Source organism: Garra rufa, chromosome 5, assembly GCF_049309525.1.
Source record: "Garra rufa chromosome 5, GarRuf1.0, whole genome shotgun sequence".
Lineage (NCBI taxonomy): Eukaryota > Metazoa > Chordata > Actinopteri > Cypriniformes > Cyprinidae > Garra > Garra rufa.
This window is the reverse complement of record NC_133365.1, coordinates 54,941,743-54,967,724: the sequence shown is the minus strand read 5'-3', so window position 1 is coordinate 54,967,724 and position 25,982 is coordinate 54,941,743. Positions and strand designations below refer to the sequence as shown.

The 25,982-nt window shown below is 33.4% G+C and overlaps 1 protein-coding gene across 1 annotated transcript; it reads right to left on the bottom strand.

The window, feature by feature from the left end:
• Positions 1-6,546: 6,546 nt before the first annotated feature.
• Positions 6,547-25,669, bottom strand: LOC141335422 (vitamin K epoxide reductase complex subunit 1-like protein 1). The gene is made up of 3 exons (XM_073840873.1): positions 25,403-25,669; positions 11,819-11,928; positions 6,547-6,969 (listed from the first exon to the last, which is right to left on the bottom strand). The coding sequence occupies exons 1-3, from the start codon at positions 25,591-25,593 to the stop codon at positions 6,743-6,745; spliced, it is 528 nt and encodes a 175-aa protein (XP_073696974.1). The 5' UTR covers positions 25,594-25,669; the 3' UTR covers positions 6,547-6,742.
• Between the last annotated feature and the right edge of the window lie 313 nt (positions 25,670-25,982).

Sequence of the window (25,982 nt, the reverse complement as noted above, 5' to 3'; positions counted from 1 at the left end):
ACTTAACTTAAAAAATTGAGTAAATTCAATGAAATAAAGCTTCAGCTTTAAATAAATGTATCTTGATTTATCAATGTTCAGATATTTGTACTGCACTGAAAAAAAAATTCATTGAATTTACTAAAAAAAAAGTAATGTAAGTTGGTTGCAATTAATTTATTGTAGCTGCATTTAAGTAAAAAAATTGAAAGGTAGTCAACTAAATTTATTTAAATGTAGCTCAAATAAATTGAATGCAACCACTTACCTTAAAAATTGAGTAAATTCAATGAAATAAAGCTTTAGCTTTAAATAAATGTAAATTTACAAAAAAAAAAATAAGGTAAGTGGTTGCAATCAATTTATTTTAGCTGCATTTAAGTAAAAAAGTTGAAAGTTAGTCAACTAAATTTGTTTATTTAAATGTAGGTAAAATAAATTGATTGCAACCACTTAACTTAAAAATTTGAGTTAATTTAATGAAATAAAGCTTTAGCTTTAAATAAATGTAAATTTACTAAAAAGAATTAAAGTGGTTGCAATCAATTTATTTTAACTGCATTTAAGTAAACAAATGTTGAAAATTGGTCAACTAAATTTATTTAAATGCAGCTAAAATAAATCGATTGCAACCACTTACCTTTAAAAAATTGAATAAATTCAATGAAATCAAGCTTCAGCTTTAAATAAATGTATCTTGATTTATGAATGTTCAGATATTTGTACTGCACTGAAAAAAAAAATGATTCATTGAATTTACTAAAAAAAGTAAGGTAAGTGGTTGCAATCAATTAATTTTATCTGCATTTAAGTAAAAAATGTTGAATGTTAGTCAACTAAATTTGTTTATTTAAATGTAGCTAAAATAAATTGATTGTGACCACTTAACTTAAAAAATTTAGTAAATCCAATGAAATAAAGCTTCAGCTTTAAATAATGTATCTTGATTTATCAATGTTCAGATATTTGTACTGCACTAAAAAAAGTAAGATACGTGGTTGCAATTGACTTATTTTAGCTGCATTTAAGTAAATAAAAGTTGAAAGTTAGGCAACTAAATGTATTTAAATGTAGCTAAAATAAATTGATTGCAACCACTTACTTTAAAAATTGAGTAAATTCAATGAAATAAAGCTTTAGCTTTAAATAAATGTAAATTTACTAAAAAGAATTAAAGTAAGTGGTTGCAATCAATTTATTTTAACTGCATTTAAGTAAAAAAATGTTGTAAATTGGTCAACTAAATTTATTTAAATGCAGCTAAAATAAATTGATTGCGACCACTTAACTTAAAAAATTTAGTAAATCCAATAAAATAAAGCTTCAGATTTAAAATAAATGTATCTTGATTTATCAATGTTCAGATATTTGTACTGCACTGAAAAAAATATTCATTGAATTTACTAAAAAAAAAGTAATGTAAGTTGGTTGCAATTAATTTATTGTAGCTGCATTTAAGTAAAAAAATTGAAAGGTAGTCAACTAAATTTATTTAAATGTAGCTCAAATAAATTGAATGCAACCACTTACCTTAAAAATTGAGTAAATTCAATGAAATAAAGCTTTAGCTTTAAATAAATGTAAATTTACAAAAAAAGTAAGGTAAGTGGTTGCAATCAATTTATTTTAACTGCATTTATGTAAAAAAAGTTGAAAGGTAGTCAACTAAATGTATTTAAATGTAGCTAAAATAAATTGATTGCAACCACTTACCTTAAAAATTGAGTTAATTCAATGAAATAAAGCTTTAGCTTTAAATAAATGTAAATTTACTAAAAAGAATTAAAGTGGTTGCAATCAATTTATTTTAACTGCATTTAAGTAAAAAATGTTGAAAATTGGTCAACTAAATTTGTTTATTTAAATGTAGCTAAAATAAATTGATTGCAACCACTTAACTTAAAAAATTGAGTAAATTCAATTAAATAAAGCTTCAGCTTTAAATAAATGTATCTTGATTTATGAATGTTCATATATTTGTACTGCACTGAAAAAAAATGATTCATTGAATTTACTAAAAAAAGTAAGGTAAGTGGTTGCAATCAATTAATTTTATCTGCATTTAAGTAAAAAATGTTGAATGTTAGTCAACTAAATTTGTTTATTTAAATGTAGCTAAAATAAATTGATTGCGACCACTTAACTTAAAAAATTTAGTAAATCCAATGAAATAAAAGCTTCAGATTTAAAATAAATGTATCTTGATTTATAAATGTTTAGATATTTTCACTGCACTGAAAAAATTATTCATTGAATCTACTTAAAAAAATTAAGGTAAGTGGTTGCAGTCAAATTATTTTAGCTGCATTTAAGTAAAAAATGTTAAAAGTTACTAAACTAAATTTATTTAAATGTAGCTTAATTTATTGAGTGCAACCAATAACCTTAAAAAATGAGTAAATTCAATCAATCATTTTTTTCAGTGACAGAGTAAAAAAAATAATTTGTTTGCAGTGAAAATGTTCCTAACAATTCACAATAACACCAATCTTTCACCAACATTCATCTTGAAATGCACATAAAATTGCTTTTAAGATCATGTTGCTCATGTTATTGGTTATTAAAAAATATTTACACAATAAATATCCATTTTCAATCTAAAACATCGCATTTTCCAAGTAAAAAGGGTTGCAAGCTGTTTCATGTTGACTTTAATTGGAGAAATTATGTTTATGGCATCATAATTAGTCTGTGCGAAATATAAAACCAACAGAAGTCACACGCAACTAATGTACAAATCACATCAACTCTAACCAGCTTTCGATTTGTTCGCAAGTTTGGCCGAAAACGCTTTACAAAGTTCCCAGTTCAGCCACACAGACAAAGACAGTAACCGCACATTGTGCTTCACAAAAGCATCATCAACTAAAGAAAGTCAATAAATTAAAGCAACCGGTCAAGGAATAACTCAACATCACCAAGCCATAGAGTTTAGATTGGATAGAAACCATTTTTAAATTTACACTAACAGCCTGCAGATCAATCGCTCACAAATTCACTTCCACTCATGTTGTTTCAAGTTCACTACGCCAATTCAATTTGTTTATCTTAACTGTAACAACTCATCACATTTGCATGTTCCAGTAACTCCCATCGCCAACCTGATGGCTGTTTGAAGACTGAAATTAGCTCAAAATCACTAGAAAATATTGATCATGATGACAAGTAGTTTGACTTGTGCAATACTGGGTTGGGTAGTTGGTCAATTCAGATCAAGTTTTCATTGTGGGAATTAAAAAATAAAGATGTTCAATGTCTAATACGACTGATTCGTAAAAATAAAGATTTCAAATGGGGGTTTTCACAGCAAAGAAGAACCATTTTTGGGTTCCCCAAAGAACCTTTCAAAAAATAAAAGAAGAACATTGTAATATTTCAAAGTACCTTTTGTGGAATGGAAAGATTCTATAGACGTTAAAGGTTCTTTAAGAAACCACCAATGCCAATAAAAACCTAGATTGTGAATCCAAATGCATGCACTGAAATAAAACTTAAAGAGACTGAAACTGGCAGGTTTGGACTTTTCTGTTGCATCCGTTGACATTATAACAGCTAGAGACAATACTGAGAGGTAGAGGTGAAGGGGAACAAGAATTGTGGGTACTTGTAAATTTCATGGGAAGGTCAAAGCGGTTGAGGGTTTTTGGGTAACAGATGTAATACAGTAGATGCAGCTCATGTAATGTCTCTCGTACTATTCACGTGAAAATCACTAGCTAAACATAAAAATGCTAAGAAACTGTAGTTTTGAGTATGGTGGACTTGACACAAAGACAACATGAATCTAAAAACTCAAGAACAAAGTGTGGAAACCTGGGAGAGGGTGAAACCTCTCAGTTTACGTGTGAAACTAACAATAAAAACAGTCTAAAGGTGACGTTTGACATATCCAGAAACACACTGACAAACATCTCAAATGGTCCTTTCAATCAGGGTTTGTTGGAATTACCAAAATCATGAGTTTGTTAACAATAAGTTTGCTTCTTCATGGAGAAATGTGTCTTTCCATTAGTTGCTCACCATTGGAGTGAATGGGTGCCGTCAGAATGAGAGTCCAAACAGCTGATAAAAACATCACAATAATCCACACCACTCCAGTTTACCAGTTAACGTCTTGAGAAGCAAAAAACTGTGAGTTTGCATGAAAACCAAGTCATCATTGAAACATTTTTAACATCAAACCGTTGCTTCCGGCTAAATATGAGTTTTACTCCATCCATAATGTTGCTTTCTCCAGTGAAAAAGTCCTTTGGTCTGAATCAGGAGGGAAATATGCACAGATCAAACACTGTTTACAACTGAAAACACTTTAAAACAGTTGTAAACAAATATGTGGGTTGATGTGAGATGGACTTTTTCGCTGGAGGTGGACTCGTATTTTAGTTAAAAATGTCTTAATGATGGATTTGATTCTTACAAACACACAGCTTTTGCCTTCTCAAGATGTTAAGTGAATGGGTGCCGTCAGAATGAGAGTCCAAACAGCTGATAAAAACATGACAATAATCATCAATAAGAAATCCTTCACTCCAGTCCATCAATTAACATCTTGAGAAGCGAGAAACTGTGTTTGCAAGAAATCAAATCATCATTGAAACGTTTTTTTAACGTCAAACCACTGCTTCTGGCTAAATACGAAGTTTCTCTTTTCATAATATTGCTTTCTCCAGAGAAAAGTCCTTTGGTCTGAATCAGGAGAGAAATATGCACAGATCAAACACGGTTTACAACTGAAAATGTTTTAAAACAGTTGTAAACAAATATGTGGGTTAATGTGAGATGTTTTTTTCACTGGAGGAAGTCTTATTATGGATTATGGACTCATATTTTAGCTAAAGACATCTTAATGATGGATTTGTTTCTTACAAACACACAGCTTTTGTCTTCTCAAGATGTTAAGTGAATGGGTGCCGTCAGAATGAGAGTCCAAACAGCTGGAAAAACATCACAATAATCATCAACAAGAAATCTTTTACTCCAGTTCATCAATTAACATCTTGAGAAGCAAAAAACTGTGTTTGCAAGAAACCAAATCACCATTGAAACGTTTTAATGTCAAGTCCTTGCTTCCGGCTAAAAACGAGTTTTCTCTCTTCATAATATTTCTTTCTCCAGTGTAAAAGTTTTTTTGGTCTGAATCAGGAAAGACATTTGCACAGATCAAATACTGAAAACTTTTCAAAACAGTTGTAAACAAATATGTCTTCTCAAGATGTTAAGTGAATGTGTGCCATCAGAATGACAGCGGATTAAACATCACAATAATCATCAACAAGAAATCCTTCACTCCAGTCCATCAATCAATATCTTGAGAAGCGAAAAACTGTGTTTGCAGGAAACCAAATCATCATTGAAACGTTTTTAACGTCAAACCGCTGCTTCCAGCTAAATACAAGTTTTACTCCATACATAACATTGCTTTCTCCAGTAAAAAAGTGGTCTGAATCAGGAAAGAAATATGCACAGAGTTAAAAACGTCTTAATGATGAATTTGTTTCTTACAAACACACAGCTTTTGTCTTCTCAAGATGTAAAAACTGATGGACTGGAGTGATGTGGCATTGTGGATTATTGTAATGTTTTTAATAAGCTGTTTGTACTCTCATTCTGACGGCACCCATTCACTCCAAAGAATCCATTGGTGAGCAAGCGATGGAATGAAACATGTCTCCAAATCTAATGAAGAAACAAATTATATTCCTTGAAGAACAACTCCTGAATTGGTGAGCGCTGATGTAGAAATAAATAATTCTTGAGTCTGACAACATTACAACTTCATCTCAATTCCAGTAATTCCAACAAGACAAATGCAGCATTTAATCTGGATCAAGACCCCCATAAGATGAGTAAAACGCTAAAACACTTGCACGAAGAACAACTCGCACAATCGCTGTTGAAATCACTCATTGGAAGTGACGGACATGCCGTAGATTGGGACTTTTTTTTAATGTTTCAACGGTAAAACACAAACTAGTCTGGAATATTGCTTTGCGGCAGCTATTTACAGAACTGCAAAACAAACAAATAAAAAAAGTAGTCACAGACAAATCTGATCTACACACATACAGCTTACATTCTTCTGTTTTATGAGTGGTCCTCTTCCAAAACAACAATAAAAAAAAAAAAAAAAAAAAAAACTGTAAACATAAAAAAAAAAATTACACTTTATTTGTGTTTTCAATGATAGCAATCCGTCATTTTCGTGGAATCATCTCTGCTTCATGATCATTCGTGTTTACCCTTTATAAACCCTTAAATTCAGTCCCGCTGGAATCAGCTGCTCCGAAAGAGCGGCGACTTTCCCAGTGGATTCAAGTAAACAGAATTTCTCACATTGTTTGCTCCATTATTTTATTCCTCAGGGAAAGGACACCCTCTTCTGTTTGTTTCATAAGTGCTTTCTGCCTGCTCTCTCCCTCTCACGACCAAAGCGCAAACCTCATTTTCATCTCGGGGGGAACAAAGAAAACCAACGAGAAATCAAAGCGGACAAAGATTCGTGTTTCTGTTTTCCAATCCTTCCTTGCAACGCAATGCAATAAACCTGTGATCTGTGGCCCCTAAAGATACATGTTTTCGTTCGTTGTTTAATTTTTTGTTTCGTTTTACACACACACACACACAACAGAATGAACATTTGTTTGGAAGCAAGGTCTCCTGGTGGCAAGTCACAAATTTTTCAGAGGTCACATTTTCCCCACGTGTTGGATGATTTGTTATCCTTCTATGCTTTTGTTGCTGCTGTTGTTGTTTTTATGTGTGTCTAGTCCCGCTTGGCTTGGAGCTGCTGCTTCCAGGCCTCGTTCAAGTAAACCAGTCGCTTGTAGTTGAGCACAAACAGGATGAAGTTCAGTGCGTACGTGGTGACGCAGATGAAGCAGAAGTCCTTAAGGACGAAGTACAGGATGTAGCCCAGGTAGAGGGAGCCCATCACTGACGCGATGGAGGTGGTCATTAGAATCAGAGCAGCCATCGCACTGGCCGTCAAACCTGCGCACACACACACAGCGGTTAATGCACTGAAGAAACTGCCAAGAGTTCACTACATTAAATATACATGAATACACTTCAGACATGATGAAACGAGCAGCAGTGTAGAAATGGCAGGTGGGCGTGGCTTGTACAGGGGGCGGAGCTTGACTCAGGCTTGACCTTTCCTCTACTCATCACTCGCTCGAGCCCTTCAGAAAAGGGAGCGTTTCTTCAGAACAGAGGGCATTCAACACACGCTGGCACAGTCTTGCTATTGATAGTCATGAAATTTCATTAGGCCAGAGCGGGACAAACAAACCACACACTTAACGGTGCAGACAAGGACAGATCTGAGATTCGGGTCATGGAGATAAATAACATAAACGAGCAATACGCCAAGGTTTCTGAAATTAAAAACATCTTTGAGTGTCTGTTGGTTCAAGGCTTGACAGGGATCCATTCCAATACCTAGTGCAGTCTACACAGACGGCAGCCTTTAAAGGCCATGACTGTTCATGAACATTTTACTATTTTATTTGATCAAAAATATATAGTAAAATACACACAAAAACTCTACAGACACCAAACAAGTTTGGTTAAGCTCGAAATTACATTTTAGTATTATTTAATTTTATATTATTAGTAGTAGTAATAATAGTTTGAGATTAAGTGTATTTAAAAACTATTGTTTATTATTTTCATACTACCACCACACTACTAATAATAATATATTGAAATGTTTTAATTCATAAAGTGAACTTATGGTGTGCAGTAGTTGTTGTTTTTTTGTTTGTTGTAAAGAAATTGCTATATTTTTACTTAAAAAAAAAAAAAGATTACCACTGTTTTTGACAATAAATACACAGAACATGTTTGATGGAAAATACACAAAAACTCACCAAAAAAAGTTTGGTAAAACCTTTGGTAAAAACCTTCCGAATATAGATAGAAATAAAACTCTAAATTTTGAGAAAATGGTCTTTAAAGATAAGTATTGTAATTGAAATCTACAGACGCAAATTGATAAAGCACAATAATAATAAAAAAAGATGACATGGAAACAAACCCTTCAGTAAAAACCTTCAGAATATAGCTAGAAATAAAACTGTAAATTTTGGTGTATATAAGTGCTTCTTTAGTGGAGAAAAACCTTTTTAAAGATATGTATTGTAATTCAAATCTATAGACGCAAATTGATAAAGTACAATAACAAACTCAGACAAATGACAAATGAACAAACCATTCATTAAAAACCTTCAGAATAGAGCTAGAAATTAAACTGTAAATTTAGGTGTATATAAATGCTGCTTTAGTGGCAAAAAACTCTTTAAAGATATGTATTGTACTTAAAAATCTACAGACGCAAATTGATAAAGTACAATAACAAACTCAGAAGAATGATGTAAACAAACCCTTCAGTAAAAACCTTCAGAATATAGCTAGAAATAAAACTAAATTTTGGTGTATATATGTGCTGATTTAGTGGAGAAAAAACTCTTTAAAGATATGTAGTGTAATTCAAATCTACAGACGCAAATTGATAAAGTACAATAATAATAAAAAAAGATGACATGTAAACAAACCCTTCAGTAAAAACCTTCAGAATATAGCTAGAAATAAAACTGTAAATTTTGGTGTATATAAGTGCTGCTTAAGTAAAGAAAAAACTCTTTAAAGATATGTACTGTAATTGAAATCTACAGACGCATATTGATAAAAGTGTGCAATAATGAAATCAGATGAATGACATGTAAACAAACCCTTCAGTAAAAACCTTCAGAATATAAATAGGAATAAAATTCTAAATTTAGATGTAAATGCTGCTTTAGTGGAGAAAAAAAACTCTTTGAAGGCATGTATTGTAGTTGAAATCTACAGACGCAAATTGATAAAGCACAATAATAAAATCAGATGAATTACATATGAACAAACCCTTCAGAGAAAACCTTCAGAATATAGCTAGAAATTAATCTGCAAATTTTGGTGTAAGTAAGTGCTGCTTAATTGGAGAAAAAACTCTTTAAAGATATGTATTGTAATTGAAATCTAGACGTGAACTGATAAAAGAACGCAATAATAAAATCAGATGAATTACATATGAACAAACCCTTCAGAGAAAACCTTTAGAATATAGCTAGAAATTAATCTGCAAATTTTGGTGTACGTAAGTGCTGCTTAATTGGAGAAAAAACTCTTTAAAGATATGTATTGTAATTGAAATCTAGACGCGAACTGATAAAAGAACGCAATAATAAAATCAGATGAATTACATATGAACAAACCCTTCAGAGAAAACCTTTAGAATATAGCTAGAAATAAAACTGTAAATTTTGGTGCAAGTAAGTACTGCTTAAGTAGAGAAAAAAACTCTAAAAGATGTATTATAATTGAAATTTAAATTCAAATTGTTAAAGTGTATTCAAATAAACACTTAAATGTGTATTTTGTACATTTGCATTCCACTAGCATGAAGGAAGATAATTTATGAAAGGAAAATCTGAAAATTGACCAGTGAATTGGCCAGAAAAATGTAAACAGAAAACACAGAATCAGGGACTGACTTTATGACCTTACTGGCCATATCACATTAGAAGTGCAACAATGCCATCTTAAACCGCCACCTTAGAACGCAGCTCAATAGGTTGATAAAAGACCAGAGCCTTTCACTGGAGTAATAAAATAAAGAGCATGTCCATTCATTCAAGCATGGATAAGGAAATTAGCTGAGAATCTGCACAGTAAAATGTAAAACAGATTATAGGAAGTGCAAAACGGTTCCATGGGTTCAGCCGTCCATCGCTCTGAGAGCGAACTGCACGCTGGCATTATGCAAATGTGCTGCAATAGTGTGAAGAAAGACTTGACTGTGTCCAGCTTTAGAAGCACAATGAACCTGAGGACAGATCAGCAGAGCCAAACACGCAGAAGAACTTGAGTCAGCAAAGCCTACATGACCGCTGAGGAACGAAGCAGGGGGAAATTCTGAGGCAGATATGCATGCAGGGATAGGTCAGGATGGTTGACCAGTCAAACCAGTTACGGAGATTGAGTAGTTTCTATAAATGTGTATTTAGCCTAATTCTTATTTGGTTGTGTCATGAGGAGGAAGAATTTACAAAGTACATTTCATGCTCTTATTATCAAACATAACACGCACATCTTTTGGTTTGTGAGGACTTATTTTTGTGTAAAATCAGGTTGTAGTTATTTCAGTGGATCTCACAAAAACATGTCCTGGTCACATTTTATGGAGAAAAAAAAAAAAAAAAAAAAAAGATTATTATTATTAGATTATTAGGATCATTGTCATTTTCATAACAATTAAGCAAATTTCCACCAAATTCTCATTATTGAAATGTGTTTGGATGTTTTAATTGTGAGTTATTTCCTCTATAATTCTGTTTTTACAAAATACTACTACTACAATGATTTTTTTATTTAAAACTTTATTTGAAGTAATACATCAAATGCTTATACAATTTATAAATGCTTTAAACCCTAAACAACACACTTTATTTGCCATACAGAAACATAGGTTAAAATAAATGTGATAAATTATTAAGACTATTAAAGATTTGTGCCAAACCAGGTTGTAGTTATTTCAGTGTAAAATTTCATCAAAAACAGACATCATTTTAATAACAATTAAGCATATTTTCCCCCAAATTTGCAATACTGAAATTACCACACAAAAAAAGTCATTTTAATAATAAATTGTAATATATTTACTTAAACACATTTACTACTATTATTTATAAATGCTTCAACATTTAATATTTTATTCACATAACAGAAATAAGAATTAAAATTATTTCATAATTATCATGAAAATAAACATCACAATTCAAAAGCTTTTGTCTTTTGGGCTGAAAATTAAAGGGTTGCATTTAACATCCATATGATCAAGAACATAAATTATACAGGGCTTCCTAAAATATTGATCTAGTTTATAAAAAATAAAACAACTAGTCAATATTGAAAACATCTACTTCTATAGACTATTGTTATTTTAGTATTTATAATATACTACTACAATATTTTGACTTGGTGTTTATTTTTATATTTTCAGTTTTCATTTTAATTGTTTAATTTGTAGTAATTTTTCTGTTTTTGTCTTTTTTATATTTCTTTTTAGGTTTCATTTATATTTATTTCAGTTTCATTTTAGTTTTTTTTTTTCCAGTTTAATTGCCAAGATGTTTCTTATTTTGATTTAGCTTGTTTTTCACTTAAACTTTTCACTTTAGCTTTATTTAAATAGAAAAAAAAGTGTATAGTTTTAACAATAATAACTCAGATGTAGGGAATGGCAAACATAAAAGAATCTGATACAGCAGTAACTCAAACACTGTCCAGAGAAGATATGAGAGTCATGAGGTTAAACTAAGGTTGCGAATGTTTGACCTATGCCTTTATCGCACTGAAACGCTAAGAGATTCCAGCTGTCAGCGATGACAGACATGAACAAGTGAGGGTGATAATTCAGAGGTCTACGAGATCGCTTTAGATTACAGACAGTAATGTTCCTACTATAACCGAATACGCTCACACCTCCCTTACAGTATCCATCTCAGGAAATGATACGTGTTAATATTTATCTCTGGCGAATGCCAGACAAGGTACACTGCACAAACTGATGTGAACAATCAGGTGTTTTACAAATAAACTTGCATGGAGACAGAAATGAAAACAGTTTATCACCTTACAGTTTTAAAATAATTCACTCATTAGTAAATGTAGATTGAGAGGCTGTATTAGGGCTTAGGCATTATTCTAAAATCATAATCATGTTTACATTTGTCAATGTCAATCTTTGTAAAACTGTCATTATCTGCAGATCAATGTGGTTGGTTGATGCCGTTCTTACCTAGTAACAGCTGAAAGATATAAAACAAGATTCCATAGACACTGTTTGGCTGGTTTACTGCACTGTCGTTCCCAAAAATGGTTCCCAACAGTCCAAATCCTCGACCCCATCTACAGAAAAGATGAAAACACAAACAGAGAAAAATGGTAAAAAAAAAAAAATAAAAAATATTGGACAACATGAGAAACTGGAACTAAAAATAAACACTAATATTATGTGCGAGTGCTCTGGGTTTCTCGAGGGAAACAAGCACATTATGACAGAATATTTGGCCTGAATCAAATCATACAATGATCAAGACAGCAGCTTATAAAAAGCAGTTTCCTTTCATCAGTGCAAATGGAGATTTCTGACCCGAATTGTTTGAAGTTATAATAACACAGAAGAGATGCGGTGGTTTCCAGTCACATCCAACTCCAGCATATGAACATAAACAGCACACATAAATATTAGATCAAATGATCAGTATTAAAATAGAATTAAACAGTAAAATGGACAATTTTCATTTCAATTTATCTGCTAAACATTTAATCCATTGCAACACCATTTATGACGTTCAGGGCTCTACAGTATGAACATTTCAGCATTTGCGACTATGAAAAATTATTTAGGAGCACCAGTGCGACTGACCTGATCAGCATTTTTGTATTTGCACTGAGGGTAGTTTCAATGGTTTCTACGTGTTTTTGCAAATGTTGAGTAGTGTACAGTCGTGGCCAAAAGTTTTGAGAATGACACAAATATTAGTTTTCACAAAGTTTGCTGCTAAACTGCTTTTAGATCTTTGTTTCAGTTGTTTCTGTGATGTACTGAAATATAATTACAAGCACTTCATACGTTTCAAAGGCTTTTATCGACAATTACATGACATTTATACAAAGAGTCAGTATTTGCAGTGTTGGCCCTTCTTTTTCAGGACCTCTACAATTCGACTGGGCATGCTCTCAATCAACTTCTGGGCCAAATCCTGACTGATAGCAACCCATTCTTTCATAATCACTTCTTGGAGTTTGTCAGGATTAGTGGGTTTTTATTTGTCCACCCACCTCTTGAGGATTGACCACAAGTTCTCAATGGGATTAAGATCTGGGGAGTTTCCAGGCCATGGACCCAAAATTTCAACGTTTTGGTCCCGAGCCACTTAGTTATCACTTTTGCCTTATGGCACGGTGCTCCATCGTGCTGGAAAATGCATTGTTCTTCACCAAACTGTTGTTGGAAAGTTGGAAGAAGTTGCTGTTGGAGGGTGTTTTGGTACCGTTCTTTATTCATGGCTGTGTTTTTGGGCAAAACTGTGAGTGAGCCCACTCCCTTGGATGAGAAGCAACCCCACACATGAATGGTCTCAGGATGCTTTACTGTTGGCATGACACAGGACTGATGGTAGCGCTCACCTTTTCTTCTCCGGACAAGCCTTTTTCCAGATGCCCCAAACAATCGGAAAGTGACTATGACTTTGCCCCAGTCCTCAGCAGTCCATTCGCCATACTTTTTGCAGAAGATCAATCTGTCCCTGATTTTTTGGAGAGAAGTGGCTTCTTTGCTGCCCTTCTTGACACCAGGCCATCTTCCAAAAGTCTTGGCCTCACTGTGTGTTCAGATGCGCTCACACCTGCCTGCTGCCATTCCTGAGCAAGCTCTGCACTGGTGCCACTCCGATCCCGCAGCTCAATCCTCTTTAGGAGACCATCCTGGCTCTTGCTGGACTTTCTTGGACGCCCTGATGCCTTCTTAACAAGAATTGAACCTCTTTCCTTGAAGTTCTTGATGATCCTATAAATTGTTGATTTAGGTGCAATCTTAGTAGCCACAATATCCTTGCCTGTGAAGTCATTTTTATGCAACGCAATGATGGCCGCACGCGTTTCTTTGCAGGTCACCATGGTTAACAATGGAAGAACAATGATTTCAAGCATCACCCTCCTTTTAACATGTCAAGTCTGCCATTCTAACCCAATCAGCCTGACATAATGATCTCCAGCCTTGTGCTGGTCAACATTCTCACCTGAGTTAACAAGACGATTGCTGAAATGATCTCAGCAGGTCCTTTAATGACAGCAATGAAATGCAGTGGAAAGTTTTTTTTCGGGATTAAGTTAATTTTCATGGCAAAGAAGGACTGTGCAATTCATCTGATCACTCTTCATAACATTCTGGAGTATATGCAAATTGCTATTAAAAAAAAAACTTAAGCAGCAACTTTTCCCATTTCCAATATTTATGTAATTCTAAAAACTTTTGGCCACGACTGTATCATGGACACATCTCACAAATCCTTTCATAAACAAAGCGTAGAGAGAGAGTGCAAATAAGAGAATGAATGTGCAGTACAGAAAGCAGCGCTGATTATAATGGAACTTTGTGAGATCGCCATAAACTAAGATGAGTGACAGCTTTCAATGATTATCAATGAGTTTGTAAATGAGATATTGATTTCAAAGTACTGCGAGAGTGATCTGAAAGCATGCAGAGCCATCTGCTCTCTTAACCCTCCAGATGTTTTGCGACCATTTTTTATTTTTTGACGGTGGGACTAATTTTTGTGAGCGGTCGCACTGGCTCGACCACTGCGTTGTTCAACTTATGAGCACTGCCATTTCTTTTGCATATGAGAAACGTCTAACGACAAAACTAAAAGAAAGTAAAACTAAACCGAGCTACGTTTTAGCTGCGCAGCGCGGACCGCAAAGCAACCAAACTTGTCCGAGCTCAAAACAGCTTTACTCTGAAGCCAAATTGATTTTGCAACACAGTTAGATCTAGTGAGAATCATTCAATACATATCATGCCAATACATCCAATACATATCATATCGGCACCCAAGTATCGTGATAGTATTGAATCGGGAGGTAGGTGTATTGTCCCATCCCTATTTAATACAACAGTTGAATAAACAAAAAGTTATTATTAAGGACTTACATTGTCAGACTATAACACTATGGCCTGAATTTGCTCTATTTCACTGTCAAAAATGGTCTGAAACAAGTCACAACTGAGCCGCTGCACATCTCCATTCAAACACAGCGGTGTTTCGTTTATGAATGAACATGTATTTTTAAACAATGTCATAAAGTCAATGTCATAAAGTCACTTGCTTTATTCCTGAATGAAGCAGCCTTTTAAATGAATTAAATTAATGATATAATTCAGCTGTCAGATTTCAGTTATGGTTTATGTAGAGCTAGAATCAGATTTCTACATCAGTCTCTAAGTGTTTGGAAAGCCTGAACCTTTTCTAAACTAACCCTGCAGAGGAAAAAGTGTGTAACCCAACACTAGAGAGCAGCTTCCGTTTCATAACTTCCTGCCAATGGATGTGTCAAAGATCTAATGCTGCCAAACACCTGAGGTCATGCCCAGTCTCCACCATATGTCCTAGCATTCACAATGAAATCATTTCGGCTCAGAAAACATGTGCATTAAATAAATAATAATCCAACAATGCATGATTCTGTTTCTAACAGTATTGAATCAAATTTTCAGGTTCTTGTATTGATATTATCTTAATTATATGTTCATTCATTTCACTAGCTACAGTTCAATTAATAAAGCAGCAGGTTGTCTAAATAAACATGATTGAACACAGCGTTCCTTTTAATGAGATTTTGCACCAGACAAAAGTAAAGCAAAAAAACTGCACTCATATTTTCTTTAGAACATGTAATCATGAAGTTAATCAGTTGTTTATAATACGCATTTTTACTCACTCGGTGTCAAATCAACCAAATTAGAAAAATAGATTTTGCTAATATTTTTTTCTGAAGAAAGACAGACATAAATAGTATGACAGTGTTTTAATGCCACATTAAAAAAAAAAAAAAAAAATCTATGATTACCAGAATAAAATCGCAATATTTTGAGAATAAAGTTAAAATACTAGAAGAAACAAGTCAAATTATTTCCAGAATAAAGTCAAAATACTATGAAAATAAAGTTGAAATACTACAAGAATAAGGTCAAAATACTACGCGAACAAAGTCAAAACACTACGAGAACAAATTCAAAATACTTAAGTCGCAATATTTTGAGAATAAAGCCAAAATATTAGAAGAAACAAGGCAAATTATTTCCAGAATAATATAGTACTAAAATAAAGTACTAAATAGTACTAAAATAAAGTTGAAATACTACCAGAATAAGGTCAAAATACTACGAGAACCAAGTCAAAATACTATGAGAATAAAGTCGAAATACTAAAATGAAGTCGAAATACCACAAGAATAAAGTCAAATTACTATGAGAACAAAGTCGAAATACTACGAGAATGAAGTCGAAATAGCACAAGAATAAAGTCAAAATACTACGAGAACAAAGTCATAATACTACGAGAATAGTCGAAATACTACGAGAATAGTCGAAATACTACGAGAATGAAGTCGAAATACTACGAGAATGAAGTCGAAATACCACGAGAATAAAGTCAAAATACTACGAGAACAAAGTCATAATACTACGAGAATAGTCGAAATACTACGAGAATGAAGTCGAAATACTACGAGAATGAAGTCGAAATACCACAAGAATAAAGTCAAAATACTACGAGAACAAAGTCATAATACTACGAGAATAGTCGAAATACTACGAGAATAGTCGAAATACTACGAGAATGAAGTCGAAATACTACGAGAATGAAGTCGAAATACTACGAGAATGAAGTCGAAATACTACGAGAATGAAGTCGAAATACTACGAGAATGAAGTCGAAATACCACAAGAATAAAGTCAAAATACTACGAGAACAAAGTCATAATACTACGAGAATAGTCGAAATACTACGAGAATGAAGTCGAAATACTACGAGAATAGTCTAAATACTACGAGAACAAAGTCAAAATACTACGAGAATAGTCGAAATACTACGAGAATGAAGTCGAAATACTACGAGAATGAAGTCGAAATACTACGAGAATAGTCGAAATACTACGAGAATGAAGTCGAAATACTACGAGAACAAAGTCAAAATACTACGAGAATAGTCGAAATACTACGAGAATGAAGTCGAAATACTACGAGAATGAAGTCGAAATACTACGAGAATAGTCGAAATACTACGAGAATAGTCGAAATACTACGAGAATAGTCGAAATACTACGAGAATGAAGTCAAAATACTACGAGAATAGTCGAAATACTACGAGAATAGTCGAAATACTACGAGAATGAAGTCGAAATACTACGAGAATGAAGTCGAAATACCACGAGAATAAAGTCAAAATACTACGAGAACAAAGTCATAATACTACGAGAACAAAGTCATAATACTACGAGAATAGTCGAAATACTACGAGAATGAAGTCGAAATACCACGAGAATAAAGTCAAAATACTACGAGAACAAAGTCATAATACTACGAGAATGAAGTCGAAATACTACGAGAATGAAGTCGAAATACTACGAGAATGAAGTCGAAATACCACAAGAATAAAGTCAAAATACTACGAGAACAAAGTCATAATACTACGAGAATAGTCGAAATACTACGAGAATAGTCGAAATACTACGAGAATGAAGTCGAAATACTACGAGAATGAAGTTGAAATACTACGAGAATGAAGTCGAAATACTACGAGAATGAAGTCGAAATACTACGAGAATGAAGTCGAAATACCACGAGAATAAAGTCAAAATACTACGAGAACAAAGTCGAAATACTACGAGAATAGTCGAAATACTACGAGAATGAAGTCGAAATACTACGAGAATGAAGTCGAAATACTATGAGAACAAAGTCAAAATACTACGAGAATAGTCGAAATACTACGAGAATGAAGTCGAAATACTACGAGAACAAAGTCAAAATACTACGAGAACGAAGTCGAAATACTACGAGAATGAAGTCGAAATACCACAAGAATAAAGTCAAAATACTACGAGAACAAAGTCAAAATACTACGAGAATGAAGTCGAAATACTACGAGAATGAAGCCGAAATACTACCAGAATAAAGTCAAAATACTACGAGAACAAAGTCAAAATACTACGAGAACGAAGTCGAAATACTACGAGAATGAAGTCGAAATACCACAAGAATAAAGTCAAAATACTACGAGAACAAAGTCAAAATACTACGAGAATGAAGTCAAAATACCACGAGAATAAAGTCAAAATACTACGAGAACAAAGTCATAATACTACGAGAATAGTCGAAATACTACGAGAATGAAGTCGAAATACTACGAGAATAAAGTCAAAATACTACGAGAACAAAGTCGAAATACTACGAGAATAGTCGAAATACTACGAGAATGAAGTCGAAATACTACGAGAATGAAGTCGAAATACTATGAGAACAAAGTCAAAATACTACGAGAATAGTCGAAATACTACGAGAATGAAGTCGAAATACTACCAGAATAAAGTCAAAATACTACGAGAACAAAGTCAAAATACTACGAGAACGAAGTCGAAATACTACGAGAATGAAGTCGAAATACCACAAGAATAAAGTCAAAATACTACGAGAACAAAGTCAAAATACTACGAGAATGAAGTCGAAATACCACAAGAATAAAGTCAAAATACTACGAGAATGAAGTCGAAATACCACAAGAATAAAGTCGAAATACTACGAGAATGAAGCCGAAATACTACCAGAATAAAGTCAAAATACTACGAGAACAAAGTCAAAATACTACGAGAACGAAGTCGAAATACTACGAGAATGAAGTCGAAATACCACAAGAATAAAGTCAAAATACTACGAGAACAAAGTCAAAATACTACGAGAATGAAGTCGAAATACCACAAGAATAAAGTCAAAATACTACGAGAATGAAGTCGAAATACCACAAGAATAAAGTCAAAATACTACGAGAATGAAGTCGAAATACTACGAGAATGAAGTCGAAATATTTTGAGAATTAAAGTCGAAATGTTGCTGAGACTTTGGAATATCTACTGCACCCAATCTGGGCCATTTGCATGCACAATAAGCTAATATACTCTCAAAATATTATAACTTTAATCTCGTAATTGCTACAAATTAATTCTCAAAATATTTTGACTATTCTTGGAGTACTTCAACTTTATTCTTGTGGTATTGACTCTTTTTATATTTTTTAATGTGGCACTAAAACTGTGTTGTAGTATAACGATTAGAAAGCCAAAATATTAAAATGCCATGTATGAATTGTAGATTGCAGTTTTCAACTTTAAAAGAAAGATAAAGAAAGATATTTTTGCAAAGTGACCCACATTTGGTTTTTTACCACTGAAAATGTGTACAATTTAACAACTTCTTCCTGCAGCCATATTGAAACTCCAAAATCTCTGGAACTGAACCATATAGCGCCTTAAAAATAAAGATACCAAAAGGACAGTTTGTTAAGACCCAATATCTAAAAGGGCATTAAGACATTACTCAGTAAATATTCATCCATGACATTTAATATTTTGGCTTTCATCGCTATACATGTCTATCTTTCTTCAGAAAAAAATATTAGTATAATCAAACATTTGAGACGGGGACCTCTGGTTGACATGGAATGACCATGTTTGACTTCTGAATGACAAACAAAATAAATAAAGTATCTTTATTGCCATCAATGGTTGCATAAAGAACCTTTAACATCTATGGAATCTTTCCATTTCACAAAAGGTTCCTTTAGATTATTAAAATGTTCGTTACACTAAGGGAACCCAAAAACAGTTCTTCTATGATGTTGCTACAAAAACTTATTTTGACATGCACAATAAATTCTTCTCTTTTATGAGAAACACCTCACGAGACATATATGGTGCTTGCAACACATGAAAAAAAAAAAAAAGAAGAAGAAAGGACTGTGGGAGAATAACTAGAACAATAACATTTTCTTGTTCATTCACTGCTGGCATTTCAATAATTAGGTTGTAAGCATCCAACAACTAAACCAACCAGCTCAGATATGAATCACAACATCTCAATGTTGATCAGAAACAATATGCAAATCCGGCAAACGTATATTTAATTAAACCATACAATAAAAAAAATGCTAAATAAAAATCAACAGTATAGAAATACTGTAACAATTTTAGAGCTGCTAAACTATTAGTCCTGATTAATTGATTAAAAAAAATAAGTTTGTTTACATACTATAGGTGTGTATTGTGTATATTAGGTATATATAAATACACACATATGTATAAATATATTTTATGTATTTGTATGTAATCACTTGTATATAATTTATATATTATATAATATATATAAAAAATGTAAAATATGAATCTAACATTTTTCCTTATCTCTATATATATATATATATATATATATATATATATATATATATATACACATATATATATATATATATATATAAAATTAAAAAATCTTATGAATTAAAGTTTTTGATACATTTACAGCTGAAAATTTACCAAATATCTTCATTGAACATGATCTTTATTTAATATCCTAATGATTTTTGCCACAAAAGAAAAATGTATTTCATACAATGTATTTTTTGGTATTGCTACAAAAATATACCCATACTACATTTTACTTTTTTTGTGGTCTACGGTCAAATATATATACATAATAAATATACACAGTACACACAAATATAGTCCGTAAACAAACTTTTATTTTGAATCATTTTGCAGCTCTAAAAAATGCAAAGTAATAATATGAAACCATGCAATATAAAATAGACAAATATAAACCATATAATCAGTATGCATAACTAACTGGAGAGGCTAAGAATTAAAGACTGCATGGTCTTTAAAGCTTTTTAAAGTGATTTTAAATGCCATGGTAACAGCGATTGTGCAGGATTATGGGAAATGTAGTTCTTCTTTGGGGAACTATTATAAATATGATTTCTGAACATTAAAATCACTCTAATTTGCAGTTCTAACATCAGCAGTGTGATAGAATGGCCTTGGCGCTCATTGTATATCTGCTTGTAATCAAACATTATTAATAAAATGAAGTAAATAAATGTGACTTTTACTTTCAGAACCAGATTTTTGCTCTCTTTAATGTAGTAAACTCAATTTCTGATACCAATACATGCACCAAAATAATATTTGTCCATGTATTTGTCTATGTTTTACTGTCAGCATGTCTGCATTTCTTCAAGCTTTCTATACTTAATTTAAAATGTCATTATGCCTTAAATATAAGTTATGAAACAGTATCAAACAAGCTGCATACGTGCAGCAAGATGCTGGCATGAATCTTGACTCTATCTTTGGTTTGTCTGGCAACTCCAAACAAGATGAGATGAGATATACAGTAGTCAACATTCGAAGTGGATCAAAAAAGTTAATCAAAATTTGTCCTAAGATAAGAACGGGTATTCTTTTTGGTTTTAGGACAAATTTGATGAAAGGTTTTGATCCACTTCGAATGTTGACTACTGTATATATACACACACACACATACCAACACTCTCTTATGTTTTACAGCACAAAATAACATCTCTCTCCTCCACAGGGCAGAAAACACACTCAGAAATCATTCACAAACCTTTAGACAGCAGCGCAGACAAGACTCAAAGATCAGTAGCGTGCAGTTTCCCAATGGAGTGACCGTTCGTAAGCGAATTAGATAGAAACCCATAGCAAAGGATCTCGATCACCTCAAGCGTCTGATTATCTGAGGTCGGTTCTACTCCACGGTTAAGTCTTATAAATGTTGGTTCCCTTTAAGAGCGAGACCTTAAGCCTGATTATGCAACGTTCCTGAAAACCTTCACCCGGCTGGAGTTTTGTTTGGTTGTTTTCCCTGCAGACCGCCCGCTTTATCAGACGGCCCTCTGTGAGAAAACAACGCAATCAGCAGCTTTCCGGAGCAATTTGATAGACTCAAACATGCAAATGCACAGCCTTTTTATCTACGCTTAAATGGTAATAACATAAGTGAGTGCGATATATGGCGCTGTCCTATTTATTTCATGATGAGTGGGCACATTCACAGATTCAGATAAAGACTCTATTAATACCAGATCTGCAAGACACATACGTCTGTATCCTTCCTTCTCAATAATCTTGAATTAGAATATTAAACATCATCCCTTAGCACAGATGATCTATGCTTATATGATCTCAGTAAGCATATGATTTGATTTCCATCAGCATTACTTTAAATTAGGGATGCTCATTTGGGTTAATTTTCCTGACCGACAACCGCTGCTCGTTATCCGATCATTAACCGTTAACTGATAAAATTAGAATAATAAATTCGTTTAAAATAAAAATAGAATGCACGAGTATCTGTGATGATACATAAAAATACAAGCAAATGTTTTATTTTAACGTGCAAACAGCAGCATACAGAGCAACTACAAAAACTGCATTCATATACTCAAATTATCACGCATCAGCAGCGCTTCTGAGAACAGAGAAAATCAGAATAAAATAAAAAAAGGAATAATATAAATAGGCCTACACTAAATATGTATAAATTAAATAACTACCTAATTAAGATGACAAAACTAAAACACACTGAATCCTTCTATGCGCTTTGAAGAACTGTACCGGTCTTGTTCTTCTCGTCGGACATAAAAACATATAGCAGGCCAGCCTATACCTCAGTTTTTAACATGTGGACATGCTGTACGGATAGACTGGGACGCTGTCTGTTAACGCTTAGATCCATGATAAAAACACTTAACAAAAATCCTTTCAATTTGCGGTTCGGGTCTTTTCATCCACTAGTCATATCTGGAGAAACGTGTTTTCACAGCGTTCAATAGCCAATCACAGACATTTCTGTTGATTACATTATAGCAATGGCCAATCAGAGGCGGCTATGTTACGATCCTCTCACCACTCAAAGTGCCGGTTTCAGTTCTGCTGAATTCTATACCTCCACGAACTCTCTCATCAAAACAAAGAAAGTGTAGACATGATGTAAATAAGAGATTCATTGTACAGAGTAAAGGTTATTTTATTACTTTTTATTAACTTTGTGAGATTGCGATTAACTACAGTAATGTATGAGTGACAGCTTTCCAGTGATTGTAAGGGGAGCGCGCACTTTTTAGACTATAATTCATTCAGAATTTGAATACATTTATTCATGGATTCACTCTCTGATAACCCAATATCGCCACTTGCCATCATGTTGCATAGGCTACTTACATGAGTTACACAAACTAAGAGAAGGTAAAGCAGGTGCTTACTCAACGAAATATTTCTGGACAGCCGCACTTTTACACGCGCCCGCGAGTAAACATTATTTTTTCTTTCACCATGCAGCAAACTATATAAATATATTATATAATTTTATTATTATTATTATTATTTTTTTTTTAACCGTTTAACTGATAGTAATAATCGGTTAAAATTCTTACTGACGGTTAACGGTTAAACGGTCAATATGAGCATCCCTACTTTAAATGATGTTCTCCACTTCACATGACTGTCCTGAAAACCATATCAACCTCTTTTTTCCCCTCAAAGCACTTTAACAAAACAAGCTGCGTGAAAGTGTTTGTTATTGCCGATTCAAGAGAGAAAAATAGTTCTTTAACAAACAAAAGCAAACCAGATACTGGACTTTTAAACTGTAGATTTACATTATTATTTATTATAGGTGTGTGTGTGTGTGTGTGTGTGTGTGTGTGTGTGTGTGTGTGTGTGTGTGTGTGTGTGTGTGTGTATGTGTTTTTAAGGTGTAAGCAAAAATAAATAATCCAAAAAAAAATATTTAAAAGTTCTGTTTAATTTAACTGCATTTTTGTTTTTGTTTTTCTGAGCAAAAAAATAAATATTATACATTTTCCCTTATTTACAGAAGACACCCACTAAAATGATATTCAGGGTAACAATCTTGTCAGGCATATTTACAACAAAAGACAATTTATGACATTTTTAAAAAACGAATTGCTTTCACCCCAAATACTAATTAGTTGTTCTACATTTTTTAAATATGCCACTATCCTAGGTTTTGCCCACTTGTCAGTAAGAATTTTTACTCATTTAAAACAATCAAATTTAATATGCTCCTTTATTCTTTTATACAATTTAATACGTACAAGTCAGAATAAAAATGTTTGCATTTTTACACAATTATTGTGTTACACTGAATGACAATGCAACACTATTTAAACCAAATTTTGACATTTTATTCTCCAAAAACTTATTTGAAACCTTAATAGTAGACACATTACTAACATTTAATAAGCTTTCTATAGACATAAAATCACTTTTGTAAATTAATTTCTTTTGAAGTGGACATCGTAACGTATTTTACTCTATATATATTCACTAATGCATTTAAATAACCAAAAGTTAATATAGCGTATAATACAAGTAAAAAACAATTAAACATTTACATACATTACATTTGTAGCAATAGCCAAAAATACATTGTTTGGATCAAAATTATAAAAAATTTTATGCCAAAAATCATTGGGATGTTAAATAAAGATGTTTCATGAAGATATTTTGTACATTTCCTTCTGTAAATATATGAAAACTTAATTTTTGATTAGTAATATGCATCGCTAAGAACTTAATCTGGACAACTTTAAAGGCGATTTTCTCAATATTTAGATTTTTTTTTTATTCTGCACCCTCAGATTCCAGATTTTCAAATAGTTGTCATATTGTCCTATACTAACAAACCATACATCAATGTAAAGCTTGTTTATTCAGCTTTCAGATGGTGTATGCATGTATATATGAATTTATATTTAAATACATACATGTGTGCGTTTACATATATATTCATATATAGCCTACTAAACATCACCAGGACAATTTGCGTACTAAAAATAACTGCTGAATTACTCCATTAATGATCTGATGATGTGTAAAGGGTGGATCCTTCAGTAATAAAATCAGGAACTGACGTCTCAAATAAACCACACTGATTTCAAAGGTTACTACAACAAAGTTGAACCCTCGCTGATCAAAACTCCTTAAATTCCCTTTTCAGCTCACCTCTCAGACTCATCCATCAATACAGTATTAGACTCCTGCATTCAAAGTGGCTGGTAAACTCAAAACACAAAACAAGAAGAAAACCAAACAATCTGACAGGTATGAAACAGCCTGTTGTACTCACATAAGGGATGAGCTGTCACTGTCAGCTAGCCGAAGATGCTAATAAACAAGTGGCTTTGATTTCACCTCGAGAGCAAAAGTCCAGTCCAGTACATTAGAAAACAAACACATATGTGCGTTATTATTTTACGTATTCGTATACGACATACAGCGCACTGGTATGGAGCTCATTCACTCATTAGCACTGTTAGCATTAGCTGCTATCGCACTGTTTTTGCTCGTAAGACAAAAGCAACGTTCAAAAACAGCTTCAAAACTACGTGGTTTCATTCATTTCTATGTTTGTACTTGTGCCAAACAAAGCGGCGTTCATGTAAAAGTCTATAAATGTATAACGGATGTTTTATTTTGTTCATTTTCAGTCAGACAGCGGCCCGGAGCGACTCTCCGGCTCTGTGTCAAACCGTAGGGAACCCCCTAACTAGACAGTACTTTCTGTTAGTTACAAGCGTATTTAAATTCTGGAACGATCTTAAAATGTTCTAAAGCGTTCAAAAGAGGTCAAAACGTTGTTTTCGAGCGTTCGGACGCGCCTCTGACAGCCGCGGATGTTGTCTATGTAGGGAGCTCACTAGGTTTTGACACTCTCTCTCACCTGGACGTGAAGACTTTGGAACAGCTGATGGAGCTGCTCAGGTCGCACATGGCGCGGTAATTGGCGTCGCGGGTCTTCTCCCTCTCCACATGGAATGCGTACAGGGATATCAGAATTCCTGAGAGGCACACAAGCAGCCGGACTATCCGTTCCCAGCGAGGGGTGGACACTCGCAAGACGGGCGCCGCCATTTTTTCCCGGCCTTTGCACGAGCGCGCGCAGCCTCCCCTGCCTCAACCGTTGGGCGCGCGGCGGGAGCTGGGCTAGGCGGGCGACGTGGAATAGCGTCGGGACGTGTCACACCACGAGGGGGCGTGGCTAACGTTTTTGATTTTTGGCAAGGGCGTGTTCTGTTTGACGGGGGCGTGTCCAAAGGGCGTCTCGCCATTCTTGTGTCAGTGGGGGCCAATATTGTGGTACAGATTCTTACCCTTTGTTTTGACCAAGTTTTACATTCATAAATCGAAATTCCAGAATAAGAAACCTACCTTTATTGAACTTTCTGTTAATGTAAAACAATACATCTCCTCCATTTCCTGATACGAATAAGAAAGCTGTTAGGTCATATACAGTGTTTTTG